The sequence below is a fragment of the Ips typographus genome, linkage group LG5 (assembly GCF_016097725.1).
Source record: "Ips typographus isolate SLU linkage group LG5, UJ_Ityp_2.0, whole genome shotgun sequence".
In the NCBI taxonomy this organism is placed as follows: domain Eukaryota; kingdom Metazoa; phylum Arthropoda; class Insecta; order Coleoptera; family Curculionidae; genus Ips; species Ips typographus.
In genome coordinates this window covers 4,909,005-4,932,433 of record NC_138426.1, presented here as the reverse complement: position 1 = coordinate 4,932,433, position 23,429 = coordinate 4,909,005, and the positions used below count along the sequence as shown (strand labels likewise).

General features: G+C 34.2%; 1 protein-coding gene across 2 annotated transcripts; it reads right to left on the bottom strand.

Annotated features, from left to right (window-relative positions):
- Nucleotides 1-2,373: 2,373 nt before the first annotated feature.
- On the bottom strand, nt 2,374-22,891 carry LOC145729397 (cytochrome P450 4C1-like). Of its 2 annotated transcripts, none has more exons than XM_081980134.1 (10): nt 22,688-22,891; nt 4,064-4,264; nt 3,832-4,011; nt 3,691-3,763; nt 3,471-3,634; nt 3,280-3,392; nt 3,138-3,206; nt 2,921-3,083; nt 2,683-2,862; nt 2,374-2,629 (listed from the first exon to the last, which is right to left on the bottom strand). In XM_081980134.1, the coding sequence occupies exons 1-10, from the start codon at nt 22,872-22,874 to the stop codon at nt 2,460-2,462; spliced, it is 1,500 nt and encodes a 499-aa protein (XP_081836260.1). In that variant the 5' UTR covers nt 22,875-22,891; the 3' UTR covers nt 2,374-2,459. The 2 variants fall into 2 exon arrangements, with proteins under 2 accessions (XP_081836260.1, XP_081836261.1); XM_081980135.1 differs by lacking the exon at nt 22,688-22,891 and adding an exon at nt 7,918-8,046.
- Between the last annotated feature and the right edge of the window lie 538 nt (nt 22,892-23,429).

Sequence of the window (23,429 nt, the reverse complement as noted above, 5' to 3'; positions counted from 1 at the left end):
TTGTTCACGTAAGAAACGCTGTTAAGCGCAAAGTTACATAAAATCAGACAAATTACAATAAAATTCAGTTTTTAACACCGTTTAACAAACGGACCAATTCGAAGTAATTTATAACGAAGCAAAGCACTTAACTTATTTTTGTCATTTTTGCAATTAAGAGTATTATTTTGGTAACCACTTTTCCTTTATTAGAACCACTCCACTTTCCCCATTAGCTAACATTAGACATATGTAAATGATCCCCATAATTGTTGTACATTTTCAATACTAGAGTAATTAGGTAATGAAATTTTTGTTTTGCCAATAGAAAAAAATCGTAAACAAATTGTTTTTAAAGATATGCTGTTAAACCAGACGATTTTGAAGCAAAAGCAAATAGTTGTCCTCATTTTACCAATCTGGCATCATGCCCGATCCATATACTTTTAATATACCTCCAAATTAAAAAAAAATAATTAAATTTAATTTAATTTAAATTACAAGTAAAATTAACTATAAATTAATGCAGTTTATACTATTGAAGATATGTCAAATTAAATGACATACAGGGTGTTACAAATTCCATCTCAGAAACTATAATTCATAGAGCTTTAGTTAAATGGAGGCAAAGTTGCGCATTTTATTGCTAAATAATTTGGTAAAAAAATGTGTTTTAGTAGCTACAGACATTCCAAAGCTAATAATGTGTCACACTTGTCAAAAAAATATACCTAGTGTATTACGTAATTGGTACTTTAATTTTTGTAAGTAAATTAAGCAATTGAAATTGATATGTTGTCATAATGGGTAGATAATTTAGTTTGATATAATTTAATAATTAGGTTTATTAAATTTCAACCTGTTATTAGTCAAATATTCAACGCTTAGCAATGATTTAATAGTATATTACACACCGGGGTGGGAAGAGTTTCATTACTGTCGAGAGATTAGTTAGATAGCAGAGACGCGAAGCGTCGAGGTTTAGCTAGGATCTCGAGACAGGAATGAAACTTCCTACCGAGGTTTGTATACTATTTTATTTACAACCATCATATTTCTATCAAAATTTACAAATCATTGTTTCATTCTGAACATATCTAGAATATTACATTTAACAAAAAACTACCAAGCAGACATTTTTCTATATGCTTTTCTTCTGCTTTTCTGTTATGCTGTCCCAACGTGCCATGTCTTCTGAAGCTGTTGCAAGTAGTTCACAAACCTCAGTCATTCAGCAGCAAATTAATTTGTCGACCAAAGAGACAACTGTTGGAGACGCCAGTGCTGGTACTGGCCTAAATATTTCTATAAACACTTATAATAATTCAAATGTAACCATTAATTTCAATAAGTAGTTTGTTTTATAGATCATGTTAATTTTAGTATTGTAATGTATTATAGGCATTATAACCGTTAGAATGCATACAATTCGAGTTGTAATCCAGGACATCACAGGAGAGGTCCGGAAGAAGGACTCCGTTAGCAGTCACTAGCGTTTCCCTTTCGGGAATCACCAGTGTTGCAACTGCGTACGCTGTCCTGGGTGAAGGGTGCCCCGGCTGACAACGGGGCCCTTCTGCGCTTTTCTTGTCTTGATTTCTTCTTTCTTCGTCAGCTGGTCATCCTAGTGGAGGTCTTGGGATATTTTTGGATGATCAAAAGAGTTAGTGGGCTAATCATTTAATCAACCAAGAATATTTGTGGGGCGTTTGGACCGGAGGTTAGGAGGTTGATGTCCGTACCCTCTAGCCTATATGGGCAGGCGGGGGGAAATCTGGGAGGTGATCATGGCTGCTGGAGCGTCAGTTGTATTTATACACAACGGTTACGCATCGGCGCGCACGGTGTCTGGCGCAAGACATCTCGGTTCGACTCGAGGTTCGTTTCCACTCCGAATCTAACAAGGTGATCCTCTTCCTTTCTGTTAATGATGTTCTCGTGCTTAAAGATCTCAATGGCTTCTCTAGCTAATCTAGGATAGTAACGTTGTTATCGATCCAAAACTTCCACCTCTTCAAAACGAATATCGTGTCCTCAGTGCATGTTCCAGAGGACACGACGAGCGGCTTGTGTATTTTAGGTAAACCATAAAGTCTGGGTGGAAGGACCTCTGACTTCTTGAATTTCGAGATATCTTCAGCAGCGACAGTTGTGGAATCTTTAATAAGTTGGTTTGTGGTCCTAAGTAATCGAGCTGTTGGGTGACGTGGCAACTTGTTGTAGGTTATGGGATATAGAAGGGCTTCGATCTTCCGTACGTAGTCAGTAGTTGATATGATCACTGTTGCGTTTCCTTATCAGCAGGTAAAATGAGAATTTCTTTGTCTTTATTGAGTAACAGTACCCTAACAGTAACAGTAAAGGTGTAACTCATTCTGAGATATAATATATCTTTTGCACCAATATATTTTCGAAGCAAAACAGCAATATACAATAACAGTATCTATTACAATATAATAGCACTTTAACAACTTCCTCTTTTAAGGAGACACTCTGGGCTCAAAGTGCAGGTCCATGTGATTCCTAGTTTTCATTGAAATGCACGAGATAAGCTTGAACTCCTTCACAGACTTATGACTGGAATAAATTTGAAAATTTCTCACTACATTGGCTACAGTCATTTTCAATAAAACCATAGCCATTCTTTGACCTATAATGTTTATCTGTAAACTCAATGTATTCACTAGTGACCTAATGGCTCACCTATACAATTTCGAGGCCCACTGGAAAATGGTAAATACGATCCTGGAATAATTTTTGACTGATTTTCTGGTAAAAATCGAGTAGGGTCAAATTTTAAAGGATCTTCCCAGTAGTCTGGGTTGCGATGAATGTGGAAGATGCTTATACCAACGTTAGTGCCTTTAGGTATAACTTTATCTTCTGCAAAGTTAAACGCATTGTAATATTTTCGAAACAAGAAACAATGAAAATTAATTACCAAACTCAATATCCTCACTGCAGTATCGGCCAATCAGGGGAACGGATGGTAGAATTCTCATCACCTCTGAAATAACTGCCTCAGTGTAAATCAGCTTTTCTAAATCTAAAGTGTCGATTTCTTTGCCTGCTATCGTGGACACTACCTCATCAAAAACTTGTTGCTGTAATTTCAAATTGATTCAAAAAAAACTAATATGTAAATCAAACAAACTGACTTGAACATCGGGATGCATACCAAGCAAAGTGAAAATAAATGCTAACGAGTGTCCTGTAGTGTCTGTAGCCTAAAACGTTAAAATATACGAAGTTCAACTTATGAAAGCAGTATAATACTAAAGATATTTTTAGTAAACTTACTGCAGCAGCAAATAATGTAAATTCTTCAAACACATCAGATTCTTCGTTAGCACCGTAACTCTCATTTAGTAGAAGTTCAACTAAAGGAAGATCGGTCTTCTTATCAACAAATGCTGAAAACCGTTAACTTAATCTTATACTATCTTTCAATTAGGGAAATCTATGAATCTGTCCATATGTTTTTGTCTTACCAGTAGCATTACTCATTTGTTCTTTCTTCCTAATTAAAATATCGGTCAGAATTCTTTTTAATTCTTTGCTATACTTTTGCAAATTTGCTCCTGGTGGCGTCTTAATCCAAACAGAAACAGGTATAATTGGGTTGACCAACAACTTTATAAATTCATCTTGAAACCTAATGTTATTTTTGTAAGTTTTAGTTTAAAATAAAAGAATGATTTACTTTCTTACTTGTCCACCATATCAGCAAACTTTACAACTTCTGATGTTTGTACGTCTTCTTCCATCCAGCCTAACGACGTCACTAATATGTTAATTTTTTGAAAACATTTTTATAGTCAATATGAATATGGGTGTAAACTAGAAACTTACAGAAAAAGCCCATAAAGGCATGGGTATTAAAGAACTTAAAATGATCATCTTCTGCTCGTTTCATTTTTATTCGATCAAGCAATAGACAACTTTGTTGATACAAAGTGGGAATAAATTGGTTAATGATCCCAGTATTGAAAGCACTACGCAGATAACGCCGACGACCTTTCCATTGCTCTCCTACACATTGAAAATATAATCAAAATTACGTTTTCTTTGTAGGCAAACTTACCAGGTATAAGAAGAATGGAATTTTTGAATACATATTGCACATCCCCGTAAAGCTGTGCTTTATCTAGACATTTGGGGTTATTCAATAATACTTTGGCATCTTCAGCACTTTTACTCATATAATGACATAGGTGGCCAAACCAGTAGCAAACAGGCAACCCAAAATATCTCTCGGCGAACAATAATGAACTTAACATGTTTACTGAAACACAAAAAAAATAGTTATGGTCCAAAATATTTGGTCAATGGGTATTGGGTAAGTATATAAAATTATTAAAAACTACTTTATCGTATCATTGAAGATTAAAACGATTTTATATGAAATCTTTATTAATAATTATCAACATCATTAATGTACTAATTCCTTCATAAAACCTTAGTTACTAATAATACGTTAGTTACGAAGGACAACAGGTTCGATAACAGAATAATATTACAACGACGTTTCATGAATATTCAAAACAATGTTTTGACAGTTTTCAAACTTAACGGATACTCCACTGCCTTTGGAGTCCACGATCATATTTATGTCTTCTGAAGGCTGATTAATGGCCGAGTATGCATTCCTCTCCATTTCATCCGGTTTCCCTAGGGCTTAATTTACTGCCGGAGACATCGCCGATTTGAATTTTGCGAGCAATGGAAACATTCTTGGACACACTTTCTTCTAGATACCCTCTAGCGACCTTTGTTGATTCCCATCCACCAAGTTCTTGTAAATCCAATATATCTGCTCCAGCATTAACAAGAAAATTTGCCGAAGATCTTCTAACGCAGTGACATACATATTAGGATTTTCAAGTGAAAGATACTCAGCTATTTTTTGAGGTAGTTTAGCGAAGAAATGAATTCCGCAGGGCTGTACTGTACATTTTCCTTTTCTATATGATAGAAACAACCTTCGGTGAGTAACATGGGCTGGCCTTAACATTGCATACTTTTTAAATCAAAGCACAGGATTGACTTTGCCCTCAGATACTATCGCGAACGTCCGTTTCTTGTGGGTTTTGGAGTCGGGAATAGTAACAATCAGCTTGTCCTCTAAAACGTCAACATCTTAACATCAAAAACTCCTTGTCTGGAGCAGAGCGTCCAAATTAGTTGATTTGTTCTCTTGTAAATACTTTTGATTTTTTCGTCTTGATAAAACGTATTAAAGCGCCGTATTTGTCGATTTCCAATCTTTCCTTCAATTCTAAGGTCGCTCGTAACATGGAATATTTTGGCCATAAGGACGAAGCAGAATATTCTGCAGCAAGTTTTTCAAAATCTGCTAGCAACACCATTTCTTCTGCACTTCGAACTTGTACTTGGTTATTTTGCATGATTTTAATGCGGATAACAAAAATTAAATGACATACAATTTTGTTGATTTGGTTTTCGCATCGCCGTTGCCAATGATACGATAAAGCTTTGAATGTAACTCGATTATTAGCGATTTAACACAAAAAAGTATTATTTGCAATGTTTATAGATTAAAGAATTTTCAGCTTATACAACGTAAAAATTACGAATGTCTCCAAGGTTACTCAGCTATCTACTAGTTTTATGTAGCGGTTTATCATGTGAACCAATAAAAGGCGTCTAAAACATTTGGAAAATCGCTTATTTTACACTTTTTACAAAAAAATCTTTAAGTAAAGGAGAGTTTACACATGTATAGATTTACTTGCGCCAATAAAAACTGGTGTGCAAGTAAATTCAATTTTGCACGTGTAAACATCGACTTGCAAAGATTCAACTTGCATGCAAGTTGCTGTTTACACGTGCAAGATTGAATTTACTGACAGACCAGTTTTTATTGGCGCAAGTAAATATATGCATGTGTAAACTCTCCTTAAGGTGACCAAGAAAAATATGACGTTAACTTATTTGTCAGATTTCTCACGTTCAAAACATACAAGCTACTTGTGTATGTATTGTTTTGAAAAGTGCTTCTATTCATCTACTTACTTGATACTGTTTTCCAAATCCAACTACAATTTCTTCGGCTTCACAAGATTCATGCCTATCAATACTTCATTCGTTACCTTAACCACAAAAGACAAACAGTCGTTTCTTAAAATAACTTTATACTAATAACTTAACAAACTACACACTTAAATCACAAAAAATCAGGATGCTTATTTATGGATATCAACAAAGCGTTTGACAGTGTCTGGCATAAATGACTATTGTACAAACTACATGAGCTTAAGACACCAAAATATCTACTTCACATTATTATAAACTTACTTGACAACAGACAATTACCACCGATTTCAGAATACATAAACGATACAGCTTATAAACTGCTCGTCAAAAAGAATGGGACAGCAAAATTTTTGCTCTTTTTTGAGCGGCTGCTTCTTCAAATTGATTTACTTGATTCTAATAATTTTTTTGAGGATTAAAAGGTATTTTCTTCCTCTTTCTTTTGACCTAAATGATCTTTTTGAAAGGTGCCACGTTTACACATTAGTAATCCAATTCATATCTCTAGACGTTTTCGCCAGTTTGGCGATTAAGGGGCTTTTACGATATTAAAAAAATGGTTCTTTTTAATTCCCTTGTTTTAAATTCGAAATTATTGAATTTAAAACAAGGTCCTGCATTCTTCCATATATTGTTCATTTCTTTCTCTCCACACCAATAGTTGACCGTCAGATTCATACAAATTGAACCGACATTCATCTGTGAACATACACTTACTCCATTCATCAATTCCCCATCATGACATCAATAATGTCATTCGATGCCAAAAATTCAAGGCGTCGAAATAAATTGTCACTATTGACAATAGCGTGTTGCTATGGTACTCAACACACGTCTACAAATGCATGCACATAAGATTTTATTTTGATTTTTTTTGGTTCACTCTGTATGAATGAATGCAGTTTATAAGTTTTTACTTAAATTGGGTAGTTTTAAGTGTAATTTTTCTAATCTCGTATTTCATCCGAAAAAGATCTAAAGAAATAAATTGTTAAGTTTAAAACAAGGGAATTAAAAATAACCACATTTTAAAAAAAAATCAATAAATATCGTAAACGCCCCTTAATCGCCAAACTGGCGAAAACGTCTAGAGATATGAATTGGATTACTAAACAAATAGTGTGTTTCTCTATCCAATATCATTATTTTCCATTAAAATGACTGAACATGCTAAGATTTATGATAAAACATATGATTTTCTTTTCAATTTTTTTTTGGGTCACTTTGTATCTCGCAGTGTATGTTTTTTACTTAAATTGGGTAGTTTTAAGTGTAAACTTGCTAATCCCGCTCTTCTTCCACAAAAGATCTAAAGAAATTGTTTAATTTTAAACAAGAGAATCAAAAGTAACCACATTTTAAAAATGTTGCAATAAATTTTGTAAACGGCCTTTAATCGCCAAACTGGCAAAAACGTTTAGAGATATTGACCGCAAGACTCGATTAAGGCTATTGTAAAACGTAAAAAATTTTTTTGCGAGAAATGGCGTTAGACCGAATTTTTCATTTTTTGACTACACCTCATTCACACCCTGTATCCGTGGCACCTTTCAAAAAGATCATTTAGGTCAAAAGAAAGAGGAAGAAAATACCTTTTAATCCTCAAAAAAATTATTAGAATCAAGTAAATTAATTTGAAGAAGCAGCAGCTCAAAAAAGAGCAAAAATTTTGCTGTCCCATTCTTTTTGACGAGCAGTTTAGTTTACAGTACGCGGACGACACGGCACTCGTTACACATGATAAATCTACTAAAAAAGCAGTAGAAAGACTTCAGACAATGACGGATCGCACAATGGCGTGGTTTTCCTAATGGAGACTAAAACCTAACGCTACTAAAAATTAACTCCTACTTTCCAACCATAAAATTACACCGGACTCACCAACAATTTCAGCAGATGGTCAAAGAACTATCCCTAAAAATGACATTAATTATTTAGGAATGACTATAGACAACAAACTAAAATTCACTAAACATGTAAAAAATACAAGAACTGAACTCATTAAAAGAACAAAACATTTTAGATCACTGACTTACAAAAATAAAGGTATCAGTATGAAAACTGCAAACAATCCATCTGCATTTACAAATTCATCTGCAGACCACTTCTAGACTATGGAAACATACTAATGGCAAACTCAACTCCGAAAATTAAACAACACATACAAACAACGGAACAAATTGCATTAAGACTAATCACAAAAATTAGACACCCTGAAAACCCATTACACAACCCTTCTAACGAACTTCTCTATGATCGCACGAAAATGACACGAATTAGCGAAAGACTACTTCAAATTCAAGCAAAATATAAAGGCAACAGATATAACTGGACAATATTGTTACGGTTTGGGCCTACTATGCTCGCTTCGGGATGAAACCGATGCGCCGCAATATCTGGCCGGGCGCGTATTAAAGTAGGCCACAGTTAGGAAACGCTACCTGGAAGATTCTTGAATGGTCAAGGCAACCCGCGAAGCGTTTCGCGGTCATTCTAGAACGTGGTTTGCGAATATAAAAGAAGCGGCGTCGACGACAGAGAGAGTGTTGTGTAGTAGTGAATTTAGGAACGCGGTTAAGTTTAAATAGCGGAGTAATTGTGGAATTGTAGTAGTGTTTTTAGTAGCTGTGTTAATTATTGTACGGAGTGTTTTGAAGTGTAAATAAATTTATTAATTGTTCAGTGAAATTGACTTTGTGTGAACCCACGGGAAAATCGTAACAATATTAAACCCACTCTGTATAACGCGACAAACAAGACAATCTCGATTTCATTTTCCTGCTCAATCCTTGATAGAACACTTTCAAGCATAAAATATAAAATTAATTATTAATATTATTATTATTATTATTTATTATTTATTAATTATTGACACTACCAGCTAATGTCAAAAATAGGTACCCGCAATCTACTATCAAATGTAACAATCAGGTAAAGGTGAGAATTACTATCGATAAACATGGGATACCATGAAAGCAAATTTCTCTTTAATAATTAAATAGCTGCCAAACTGTTCAAGATAACCATACAACATGTTACATGAAATGTGATCAGAATGAGAGAGCGAATCAGAAAACGTCATTAAAACATGGTCATTCCATAAGAAAAAACATAACCTCAATTCATTGCCATATTGTGGCTCACCCTGTATATTCCTGAATGTCACCTAACGGTAAAACGTTTAAAGTGCGTCAATATTTATATAGGATATTTTTCAATAAGTTGTATATTTTGCGAAATAATTCAGGGTTGCCGGACTTTTTACACACAGTGTATATATAAACAATCTTTATTTTCAATAGAAAAAAGGCTATCGACCACTTGGTCTTTCTGCCTATGTTTACAGTGGGATTTTTTATGGTTTTAGTATACATGTTAACTTATTTCTAATTATTTACAATTTATTTACAAAAAAAAAAAAAAAAAAATCTTAGTTAAAGTGTTCTAGTAGGGTGGCAGTGGGAAAGAGGTAACGGGATTGTCTGGTTTGTCTTGTTATGCACAGTGGGTTTATTATTGTCCAGTTGTTTGGATTATTCTTCCATTTGTTCTGTAGTTGTATAAGTCTGTCTGTTATTTTGGTCATGTTTGTACGTTCGTAGAGAAGTTGGTTGGATGGGTTGTGTAGTGGGTTTTCTGGGTGTCTTATTTTGGTTATTAGTCTTAGAGCAATCTGTTCCGTAGTCTGAGTATATCTTTTAGTTTTGTCAGTAGCGTTTGCTCTAAGTAAGTGTCCGTAGTCTAAAACTGGTCTACAGATGGATTTGTATATTTGTGTGGCGGTTTTCGTGCTAATACCTTTGTTTTTGTATGTCAGTGATCTAAAGTGTTTTGTCCGTTTAATAGTTTCAGTTCTTGCATTTTTTAAGTGTTTTGTAAATTTTAGTTTTTGGTCCAGTATTACGCCTAAGTATTTTACGTCATGTTTGGGTTCAGTTATGTGGCCGTCCGCGGTTATGTTTGGGGAGTCGTCTTTGATCCTATGGTTTGGTAGTAAAAGTTGGTTTTTAGTTGCGTTGGGGGTCAGTCTCCATCTGTAGAACCATGTCATAGTATCGTCAGTAAGTGATTGTAGTTTTGACGCTGCTTTTGAAGTAGTTTTGTCGTGTACTATAAGTGCAGTGTCGTCTGCGTATTGTAATATGTATGCGGTTTTGTCAAATTGATTTTTGTCCTGCTTGTTGTGATTGTATATGTCATGGCAGTATAGGTTGTAAAGTAAAGGTGAGAGGGGTGATCCTTGGGGTAGTCCTTGTTCAGGACTGAAAGGAAAGGAAAGTGTGTTGTCTATTCGAACGTGCAGTTGTCTATTTTCTAGTAAATTTCTGATTGTGTAAAGTAAGTACTTTGGTGTATCAAGTTTATGTAGTTTGTAAAGTAGTCCTTTGTGCCAGACACTGTCAAAAGCTTTGTTAATGTCCATGAACAAACAAGCTGTTTTGTTGCCGTTGAGGTGCGTTGTTTGTATGTTGTTAGTTAAGATAAAAAGTGGATGTATAGTCGAGTGTTTTGGTTTAAAGCCAAACTGGTATGATGGAATGTGCTGTCCAATCTGTTCTTGAAGTCTGTTTTTTATGATGAGTTCGAGTAATTTGCTTAGTACTGGAAGTAGTGTAATAGGTCTGTAATTTTGAGTTTGTGTGTTGTCGAGTCCATTTTTTGGAATGGGTATTATTATGCCCGTTTTCCATGCATCCGGTATTATGTTGTGTCGAATGCAGTTGTTAAGTGAGTCTAGTATAAGTTTGTGAGTTTCGGGGGTCAAGTTTTTTAGCAATTTGCTTTTAATGTTATCCTTGCCTGGTGCGGAGCATAAAATATTATATTAAATTTATCCTTTTTTTTGTACATTTTTTTTAACATGTAAATACGTTTATTTCTGTAGCAATGGTCATTGTAGGTTGACAGCCGTTTTCCTCGGAAATAAAGATTGCTTATACCTACATACTAAGTAATAATTTTTTTTGATATAAACTTAAAAACCATTTGTATTTTGAAAACATCGCACTTTTGAATAAAACAAATTTTCAAATACCTAATGATATAATTCCGTAAAGACGTTTTTTCACATTATTTGGAAACTCCTTGCCCGCATCAATCTGACATTCTGTGTAAAGGAAACTGTTGGCCTCTTTAGCTTTTCTGTTTATTTTTTAAGAGAAAAAAACGCTTTAGATAAAATTTGTAGAGCACAATTTCTGGTACCAACTTGTAAATTTTTCAACACCGTAGGTTTGATAATTAAGACCTAAACGGCTCTAAAATTCGGAAATTTAAAATCTTGCGCCAAGCGGCGTTAAGGAAAATGCATACCCGCAGTGCTACCACCATTTGAAAATCATAACAATTTGCTGTCCGTCATTCTCTAATCAAAACATTGAGTTACTGCCCTTATAATGCAAAGAAAATAAAACGAAAATGTGACAAAGACACTTTATCAGTAGCCACAGCCCAAAAACTTAGTACGTTGCATTTATAACCTCATTCAATGTCACATATTTACATTGTAGCTAAGTTCTTTAAGAAAACACTGGTTTTCCTTGCAAATATTTAATAAAGACGACAGAATCACCTCCTATCTCAAGCCTCTTCATAAGGCTACAAACGATTTAAATGATGATAGTGGACAACAAAGGCCTGCAGATCTTAGTTGCTGATCAAACTGGCTACAAAACCTCTGAGGACCCCCTTCTAGGAACAGAATATGGACTTACACAGTCAAATTATCAGTAAGGTGGCAAAAGTTTTTGTATTTGAGTAGGTATAATAGGAAAACCAACTTTTCAATTGAGATATCTACATGAGCTGTCCTGTTCTAGGTTTATTAACAAAAATGTGCATCAGGGCCTTTAGTGACGTAGGTTAATTGGTAATGAACCAAATTTGTTTATTTTATAATTGTGTTATTTTTTCCACACACTCAATTGTTCCAAATAAAACTTAAAACTTTGTACACTAAACAATTACCACCTTTATTTCGCCTGCCCAATCCGGATTTACATACGATTAACGTCTAATCCGGATTATAGCTGTTAAGTCATTCCGTCAAATTAGGAGGATTGGATTATGATTTCGATATCCAACCTGTGAAATAAACGTCCAAAATTTGGATTAATTTTAGTTGGTTCTAACTTCGGCTATTAAAATGACATGACATTGATAGTTTTGACGTAAATCATGTCAATGTCATTTGTTTTTATTGTTTATTATAGTCACAAAACACACTATAGTGACCGTTTTTTTTTTTAGATATATTATTGGGGTTGTGCATGCTTACTCTAAAGATGAATAAGAAAATAAAAATGAATTAATTTCGAAATTCCAACCTCAAAAATAATTCTTTTCTTTTATTTAAAAAAACCTTTGAATAATTTTTGGTTATGTTGTTTGGATTAAAATAGGATTTATATACAATCCTAATGCTCCAAAATCATAGGAAATAAACTGTCACCTGTTATGGATTAAGGTTAAATCCAATCTATTCTTAATCTGGTTTAGAGGAGCGAAATAAACAAAGTAAGTGATAAACAGTGATTGTTCCACAGATTGAGTCCGATTGGGTGAACCTTTTACCATACAAGCTATGCTAAAAACTACTTTGTCTTATTAACGTAATGTTTGCTTGGATAATAGTGAAGTTCCAAATTAGCAAAGATAGGTTTTTTTTTTTTTTTTTTTTATTACTCCTAGATACATCAGCAATCTGCCAATAAGGCAATGAGCTTTACATTTGACAAAGTTAATGAATGACATGTAGAGTTTCACTCCAGTGAGTGATCTCTTTATAAATAGATTCAATTGCTACAACCTAACTATGTTTAAAACTAATTAACTAATTAAACTATTTGAGTACACTATAGTCTTAGTATTACACTTATTGTTGATTAGACCACCCGTTTGGACAGATCAGATGGCAACAGACGCTTCAGTCTGCGCTGTTCCCCAGCCTCGTCCGATTTTATTTGTCTAGCTAATGCGTTGGGATGCACTGACAGTCTCTCGCTGTATCTCACACTGTATCGTTGGACAGTTGCCAATACGGACTCCAATGGAATGTCGTGTAATATTATTTCGTTGGAAATGTAGAAAGGCGCATCAACAATCATACGCAATACTTTGTTCTGGAACCTCTGAAGTATAGCGATGTTAGAGTCACTAGCGGTACCCCATAACTGAATACCATAAGTCCAGATGGGCTTAAGAATGGATTGGTAGAGCAACAGTTTGTTGTCCAAAGAGAGTTTCGATTTGCGGCCTATCAACCAGTACATCTGACTCAGTTTCAGTCCTAGTTGTTTGCGTTTTGTGAATATATGTGAATATATGTTTTTTCCATGTAAGACGCCTGTCTAAATGCATGCCAAGATACTTAGCTTCTTCTGCTTGTGGGAGCTGACAGTTATTGATTTTTACTGGCGGACAGGTTTCTTTCCGTAGAGTGTATGTGACATGAACGGACTTCGTTTCGTTGGCTTTTATGCGCCATTTTTTTAGCCAGATTTGCAACTTGTTAAGGTTCAGTTGGAGGTTTCTTGAAGCAGATACAGGATCCGTATGGGAGGCCAAGACAACAGTGTCGTCAGCGTATGTCGCCACCGAAGTCGTCCTTGTTGTGGGTAGGTCCGCAGTGTATAATAAATATAGTATCGGGCCGAGCACGCTACCTTGGGGAACACCAGAATGTATGGGATATAACTTGGTGTATTCGTTGCCATGCTTGACTTGAAAGTGCCTCTCCGATAAATAAGATTCTAAGAGCAGATAGTAACAATGAGGAAATAGTTTCTTTAATTTTATCTGCAGCCCAGTATGCCACACTTTGTCAAAAGCCTGTGATATATCAAGAAACGCAGCGGAACAGTACCGTTTCGCGTTTAGATCTCTGTTGATATGACATACCACACGATGTACTTGTTCTATTGTTCCATGCTTGTTACGAAATCCGAACTGGTGATTTGGAATAATTTTTCTTTCTTCTATTACAGTGTTTAGTCTTTTGGCAAATAATTTTTCGAAGACTTTAGAAAGCATAGTAACAGTCAACAGCGTAGTAAACTTATGGGCCTGTATGACGAAACTTCCTCAGGCTTTTTCCCTGGTTTAGGAATCATGATGATTTGGGCAACTTTCCAGGCGGAAGGAACGTGATTGAGTCGCAATATGGCATTAAATATATAAGTTATTAGTTTAAAACAATTTTCGGGCAACTCTTGTAAAACTTTTCCAGATATTAGGTCAAAACCAGGTGCTTTCTGTGTATTAATTTCGTTCATAATTGTTTGCTTTATGTCAGCGATCTTGAACTTCCGATGACGCACATGTTCGGCTGCACAGGGACCATTTAGAAGGTCAGTTATATCTTTCTCTTCGGTAGGAGATAGTTGAGAAGGATGTGGTGTAAAAACATATTTTAAATGTTTTGCATAAGTCTCGGCTTTATCTTTATCACTTCGCGCCCATGTATTGTTGTCGTTTTTTAAAGGAGTATTGTGTTGTTGTGGTCTTTTTAACCTTTTAGTTGCTTTCCAGAGTGAATATTCTGTAGCTTCTGTTGGTGTCAGATTTTCTAAATACTTTTGGAATTCCTGGTTCCGGTTTTCCTGAATAAGATGTTTGAGTTCCTTGGTAGCTCTATTTAATTTTCTTTTATTGATTTCTGTTCTGTTATATTGCCATTGCTTCCTTAGTTTTCTTTTTTCTGCAAGCTTGTCTCTAATTATTGTTGGGATTTTACCATTAATTAAACGTGTTGTAACTGGGGGAGTTGCAGACCATGAGGCTGTTTGTATATTTTGTGTTAAATTTAATACAGCGTCTTCTATGTCTATTTTACTTTTTAGTGGCACGTCCAAAGAAATGAGGCGATTCAGATTACTTCTAAACGCGTCCCAATTTGTTTGAGAGCTATGCAAAAACGGTTGCCTTTCTTTGTTTAATATTTCTGTGTGAACTGTTAAGATAATTATGGAGTGATCAGAAGATAGGTCAAAACAACTTTCTACATTACATTTTTTGGCGTCGACTCCTTTTGTGACACAGAAGTCTATAACATCTGGTATTTTATGGGTGTCAGATGGCCAGTATGTTGGTTCACCAGTAGACAAACTTTGTAGGTTATTAGTTTTTATGGCTTTAAAAAGTTCTCTTCCTTTTGAAGTTGTCAGTCTTGAGCCCCATTCTGGGTGTTTTGCATTGTAGTCCCCTCCTGCAAAAAATTTATTTCCTAACGTTTGGAAAAAGGCTTCGAAATCTTCTTTTTTGTTAAGGTGTTTAGGTGGACAGTATACAGCAGACATAGAAATTGGCCCATGTTTTCCGTCAATAGCCACAGTAGTGGCTTGCAGATAGTCCTTGGAAAATTTTTCACTCTCATAGTGTTGAATATTATTTCGTATAATGATTGCAGTGCCTCCATGTGCATTATTGCTTGGGTGTTTCGTGTGATATAGGTTGTATTTGGGGATGTGCAAGTAGTGTTTGTCTGTAAAGTGTGTTTCAGATATCATCATAATGTCTATGTTTTCACTATTTAAAAATGTTTTTATTTCTTGGGCGTGTTGCTGAAGGCCATTGGCATTCCAGATAGCAATTTTAAACTTTAATATATCCATTAAGCTAGTTTACTTACAACGACAGTAAGTAAGTTAAGCATGGTGCTCATTTGTTCCATTAATTTACTCATCATTTCTTCGAGTTTAGTGATACTATTTACAGGTAAATGATTTGTTGGCACTTCTTGTTCAGTTTGTCTTTGATCACCGTTGACTACTTGGGCATAGGATTTTTCAGGTTGGTTTTGCAGACTTGATTCTATTTGAGTGTGGTGTCCTAGATTTCTGTTTTTTCTTAAAGTCGGATATAGTTTTTGTTGTAGCTGTTTGTGTACTAGGCATCCTCTATAGTTGGCGGGATGATCGCCACCACAGTTAGCGCATTTCACTTTGTCGTCGCGCGTTTTGCGAGTACAATTTTTGGTTTCGTGTTGGCCTGCACATTTGACACATTGAGCGAGTTTCCTGCAATACGTTTTAGTATGACCATAAGATTGGCATCTTATACATTGAGGAACTATTCTTTTTGTGTGTGGAGGTTCGCATTTGATAATGTTGTTGCCCAGTTTGTCAATGTTATACACTTCTTTATTATTTTCTTTTGGTTTTATGTCAACATAAAACATTGGTAGCGGATCTTTTGTGGTGCGGTGTCTAATATTGTGTACATTTACTACTTCATGTCCTTGATCGGCAAAACTTGCTTTTATGTCTTCGGTGTCTGTGGCATGATGCAGTCCTCTTAAAACAAACCGAAATGTTTTTTCACTTTTTGGCCTAAATGTGTGATATTGTGTTTTTTTAGAGTCCAGTTCTTTGATTAAATTTTTAAATTGTTCGATATCAAAGACTTGAATTTTTATTGTTTCATACCCAGTCGTCTTAACGGTGTATTTGCTGTTGGTTATTTTTTTAAGAAGTTCGTGAATGTGTTGAATTACACCTACATTATAAACAGTTACAGGTGGTGGTTTTGGGGCGTTGTTTAATTCAGTTGTATCTTTGTTTTCTTCATCACCATCTTCTGATAAATTGCTAAATTTATTGTTGGTTTCTATTGGTTTTTGAAGCCAATAGTCGCTTAGTCTTGTTTGTTTTCTAGATAGCGCTACTTCGGGACTTCTTAAGCGTTTCTTGTTATGTACAGTAGTCCAGTCTGATTGAATCTGTTGTATAAGAGATGAAGTTGAAGGTTGAACAGGTTGAGATAATATTGGTTGATGTTGGCCTATTGAATGAGGGGTTACCACTGGCTGCGTTAATGGAAGCGCTCCTTGTTGATATTCAATCTGTTGCAGTGTTGTTGGCCCAGATGTATGATTTTGGAGATTAGCCATTTTTGGCCAATCTCTTTATTAAAGTTGATCTATTTTCACATATGTTTTATTACACCTGTATTGTTTATTTATATTTTTTCCGCACGACCTTGCCCAGATAAGTCTTTGTTATTATTTAGTTTATCGCTTCGAACACTATTATAGATTATACTCGAAAACACGTCCGCTCTTTATGCTCGACCGAAGTGAACTGAAAGTCTCTAAAGAGAAACAATTTGCTTCTATTCTAAAACAACCATTTCACAGGACATACCTTGAAAATCAAATGTAAACTCGAGTTACACATTACTTACAAATAGACTATTTTTGGTTAGTAGAAATTTTACAAGTATCCTTGTAGATGATTGATGTTCAAATTAACTAATAGAGCTAATTAAATATCAGTACCTACTTACCTTACCCTGTAGAACTATGGAAAAGCATGGTTCCTGTATAGAAAAGCAACTTATCTTCAAAGATGTGCAGGGCTTTGTTGTCCACTATTATCATCACTTTAAATCGTTTTTCTACTCCTACGGAGATTGGTTCATTCCTTAACAGTTAAGATAACGGATAAGTAGGCAATTACCACCGGCTAAAAGAATATGGAATCCTAGACTTTCGGCAATGGTGCGATATGATATAAACCAATCACAGGCAATTTTCAGCGTGCGATATCAAATAAACCATTCACAGACAATCTTCAGCGTGCGATATGACCAATTACAGCTAATCTTGAACGCAAACAAAATAGTTCTTTTGATCGTCATCCTCACTGACAATTGGCATCAAAACATTGCATTTTGGTTTATGTTTTAAGGCATTGAAAAAGCCGTTCATATTTCAGTTAGTGTTCAATTAAAGAATAAAAACATCTACTTTATTATAAGTGAAAGCAAATGATACAAACTTACACTTTTCAATGAATCAAATCCATTCAACACCTCAACCTAAAAGACGAAGTTAATCAGCTGTCACACAGTGTGTCCCAAATTGGTTCTACATGTATTGATTTCTCTCTAACCGTAAGAGCTCGGTTAAAGTCGGTTAAATGGGGAAAGTTTTAGAGAATTTTATGTGAAACTTATTTCCGGTTTCCAAATTAAATTACCTTTCTCCGTTTTCCGGAAAATTGGGAAAACGTCAGAGGCTGCATTTTAAACACTCTTTATCAAAGCCAAAGAGAGTTTTGAAACTAAGACATTAGTAAGGCACTTTTTTACGTAGAACACGATGACGTAATTAGAAAAAATCTATCGTCATTGGTTTCCGAGATATGGATGATAACTTTGTAAGCCATCTTGAAGGCGGCCATAAGAATGTTTTTGACAAACGGACCAATTCGAAGTAATGTATAACGAAGCAAAGCACTTAACTTATTTTTGTCATTTTTGCAATTAAGGGTATTATTTTGGTAACAACTTTTCCTTTATTAGAACCACTCCACTTTTCCCATTAGCTAACATTAGACATATGTAAATGATCCCCATAATGGTTGTAAATTTTCAATACTAGAGTAATTAGGTAATGAAAGTGCGTTTGTTTTGCCACTAGAAAAAAATCGTAAACAAATTAAAGTACTTTATTACAGTTTTTAAAGATATGCTGTTAAACCAGATGATTTTGAAGCAAAAGATGATGAAAAGCAAAGAGTTGTCCTCATTTTACCAATCTGGCATAATGCCCGATCCATATACTTTTAACATACCTCCAAATTAAAAAAAAATAATTAAATTTAATTTAATTAAAATTACAAGTAAAATTAACTATAAACTAATGCAGTTTATACTATGGAAGATATGTCAACTTAAATGACATACAGGGTGTTACAAATTCGATGCATTAGCATTGCCATCTCAGAAACTATAATTCATAGAGCTTTAGTTAAATGGAGGCAAAGTTGCGCACTTTATTGCTAAATAATTTGGTAAAAAAATTTGTTTTAGTAGCTACAGACATTCCAAAGCTAATAATGTGTCACACTTGTCAAAAAAATATACCTAGTGTATTACGTAATTGGTACTTTAATTTTTGTAAGTAAATTAAGCAATTGAAATTGATATGTTTTCATAATAGGTAGATAATTTAGTTTGATATAATTTAATAATTAGGTTTATTAAATTTCAACCTGTTATTAGTCAAATATACAACGCTTAGCAACGATTTAAAAAATTTTTATTCACTAGATGTTTAAAAAAATTTTACCTACGATCTCAGTGTAAATAGCTAATTACGCATAGTTTTCCGTTACGTAATGAACCTCTTTACGCACAGTTGTAAAAAAGCGCACAGTTTTAAGATCGGCCACAAACTATTGCTCTAATGATAGGAAAAATTGATTTTGTGTACATTTCCTCCTTTATCAGAGTATGGATCATCGATGGAGATCATCGCGTAATGCATTGTTCATACAGTTTTAAGTAACTACCACTTTGTCTAGAATATTCTCTGCAATAGCAAACACATCAAGTAATATTACTGAAAGTTTTCCCTTTCTTCTTAATAACTGTAATGTAACCATAAATAATTATTTTAAGATCAACACTAATAATTATTTAAGTAACATGATTTGTGAATTTTTTTTATTACGTTAGTATTTTTTTCTTTAGTGGCACGTACGATTAGTACAAATATGATGTCAATACGTTGAAAATATACTTTTTTAATTAAAAGTAACTTTGAATTATATGAATTGCGAAAACAGGACTTTCCATTAGATCGTAGGTAAAGTATAGTACGTCACACCTGCTCTAAGGCATTTAACGCACTCATGGAATTACACACTCGCCGCTACGCGGCTTTGTGCGTAACTTTTTCCATATCGTGCGTAAAATGCTTTTTACAGCACTAGTTATGTAATATACTATTAAATCACTCTGAATGACATTGACCTATTTACAGATTTAAACAAACAAACATCAATGTCACATCTACGGGGCGCAGTGCAAATTTAATAGAACTGTAATTTTAGTTTTTTAAAATATAAGAAGTCGAAATTTAATAAAATATTGTATAAAACACGTGACTTAAACCGGTTTATTCACTCGTCACAAGTCCCTTGCTGTATAAATAACTATTATGTTTCTTTCGAAAAAGAGACTTTTCATTCATTTAAAAAAAAAAATATGTATTTGGTTAATTATTGATTTTTCATTATTCACCTGTTTGAATTCTAGGTTGTGTTTTGATGAAACAGCTTAAACTTTATTTTTAGTGTTAAAAAGAGCAAAACCTAATTATTAAATCATATCAAACTAAATTATCTACTCATTATGGCAACATATGAATTCCAATTGCATATTTAAAAAAAAAACAAGTTCCTAAGTACACTAGATATAATGTTTTGACAAGTGTGGCAAATTTGACTTTTTCGGTTTTTGGTCAGATATCTCCGGATGTAATTAAAATTTTTTGAATTTTTTTTTACCAAATTATTCAGCAATGCTCAACTTTGCTTTCATTTAACTAAAGCTCTATCAACTATAGTTTCTGAGATAGCAACACCCTGTATAGCCTGATTATTATAACTTTAGTTGCACGTCCGTCATAACACAGGTGATTCTATTGCCTTCCTAACTTACTGGAATGGAATAACATTGCATAGATACGGAAATTTAAATTACGCGTCTTAAAATATGTTTTCCTACGATCGTGCGGAAAAGTGTACTGTGCCGCACGATTTTTCATGGCGTAAGTACCACTTTTCCTCTCTAGTGTGGTAAAGTACTTTACCGCACGATTTTGATTGCATTGATAATTTAATGTCTTTCGTTAAATTAAACGTTATATTTAGATTTTTTTACATGTTCAGTTTAAGTGACTATTTAATAACTACTTGTTAATGCAATACAATGTAAATGAACTGTTTTGCCTGTTTTGAAAAGTATTTTGACAAGGTCTAAAATTTCAACTGACAACCCACCTGCAAGAAATTTAATTGACTGGTTTTCTATTGTAACCCCTTCATCTACAAATAGCATGACATAAACACTAATTGTAAAATGCTAATGTTGTAATAATGCTGTAATTGTAAAATGCTAATGTATTGTAGTTTTTTGCAGGATCGTAGGAAAAATATTGTACTTAATACGTGCCGGAAGTGTCTTTTCCGCACCCGATAGCGGAACGAACTCCGCTTCGCGTCGATCGGTTCAACTGCAATCAGCGTACGGAAAAATGTCACTTCCCGCACTTGTTAGGTAAATAACTATAGCAATTGGCGTTTCAATTTAAGATCGCAGCGCCAGTTGCGGTTGTTCCTAACCTAACATTATAAATAATGTGACACTGCCACTTTCATATTTATGAAACCAGTGCTAAATTCCTAACCAAAATCAATGTAAACAAACAGAGATATGATAGGTGGAATACCCGAAACTGTTTTCAAAACTGATCATCAGAGGGAGTATCTCTTATCTTGAAACGCCAATAGTGCGCAATGTTATCGTCTGTTTTCCGATTTTCTTGCTACCGAGCTATTCCGATCATCGATTATCTAACCCGATCCTTATACGTTTCGAAGTGTCAAAGATTGACGTAAATATCAACGTTTTCAAAATTTCTTGTGACTTGTGAACCTATTTTACTTTCCTGTGGTCATTAAACGGTTTACTTGTGGACAAACAACCTGCCACGTAGCTGTCTGTTATGCCAAAATCATCGAATACTGGATCCAAACAACTGTATTCTATTTTATTCAACCAATAAAAAAACATTGGGTTGTTAAGCCCCTACCTGAAAATCTACGCACATAAACATATCTCCATTATTACTCAAAGTTTATACACAAATGCCCAGTAAAACCCATCAAATCTCAAAACTCTCAACTCAGGGTCTAAACACGCTTAAACTAAGCTTCCCTCAATCTCAATACCCCAAAAGTTTAATTAAAACAGTAAAAACCACTCAGACCTTTCTGAAAATTCAATTCAAAATACCTATAAACAAACACGGTTCTGACATTAGATGTCACATTTGAAAGTAAAATCATATTAGTAAGTTTCACATTGTGTCATAATGAAAAATGAAGGGTTCACGAATTAACCCGATTCCATCCACAGTTGAAGATTGGTCAACTTTTAAGTTAAAATTAGTTTAGTGTCAATTTTAAGTATAGCTTGTCCTACGCTATACAAGCGTGTATCATCTTTAACTTAAGAAAATTATTTTGACTTTAATGAAAATTTAGTTTAATTGTTAATTTGGAGGTATAAACCGAGCATAACAACTGGTCCAGCAAAAAAATTGTATTTAATACCCAAATATTAATTTTACACTTTTGTTGGTATGTAATGTTTTTATCTTATGGCATTAGAACGTTCATTCTTATATACCCAGTTTGTCATGTATGTACATTTTTTAGCCCCAATCTTGAAAAATCAGCTTTGTCCTTATAAGTTGGATTTAGTATTCGAATTGATACGTTAAAATGACAAATCATACGATCTGGTTTAAACGGGCATATCGAATGCCAAACGTTTACAGCTTGATTTGAAGTCAACTTCAACGGTTAACTTGCCAATTTATAAAAACTGTTTTGTTTTGTAAATTATTTGGTTTATAAAAACTTTGTTTTTCTCCTGATTATAGATATAATAATTCGTCTAGACTGTGCTATTTTGCATCTAATCTGTCACATTCAAAACTTAACTTTGCTTAAGTTGTACTTAAAATCGACTTGGACGTGTCGGGAAAACCGGCATTACTTACCCTTCAGAAGAACGTACTCTGAATATACTATTCTCTTTTATCAAATATTAAATTTTTTTAGTGTATAATTCTAACCTTTAATTCCAGTAAACAAAGCGACGTAGGCATTTCCAGCAAAGGGTAGAAGAACAAACCATCGTGCTTTCTTATTCACGCTCCAAGAGAAGCAATATATTCGGAAGAACTTAACGAAAATAAACAAATTATAAAGAAACGTTAAGACCACTGCTAAGCATGCTACTTTGATTGTGAACACCAACATGTTTTTAACAAACCCTGATGAGAACTGTATTATGGTGATATTGCAACTTGAGTTGTTTCAAATCTATTTTAAACCTAGACGTCATTAATGTCTATTAAATACCAGTAGTGTTTTACTACCGCAAAAAAATTATAATAATTGGTTTCAATTCATTAGGCCAGTAGAATTAGAAACCAGGTAGGGAATATTTGCTACTAAAATTATATAAATTTGTTTTAATGTCTTTACTTGCTGCTCAATATGACTATCCAAGGAAAGATATCTGCAGGACTATACAAGTGTACTCTTTTGTGTTTTACGGTTATATCCAGTCATAAAGTTGACATATTTTAAATCCATGTAAAATGTAGGCCCCGAAAACACAGCTGATGAAACTGCCCCGGTATTATCGAAGATGAATTAGCTAGAGAGTTCGGGAAACGCTAAGCGTAAGTGAGTACTTTCCACCCGAGTGGAAAGTAAAAGCAGGTAATTTTCATCTTTCCACCTGGTTTACACATAAGAAATAACGTTTTTACATACCTGGTTAAAAATTAAAAAAATAACTCTCCGCGC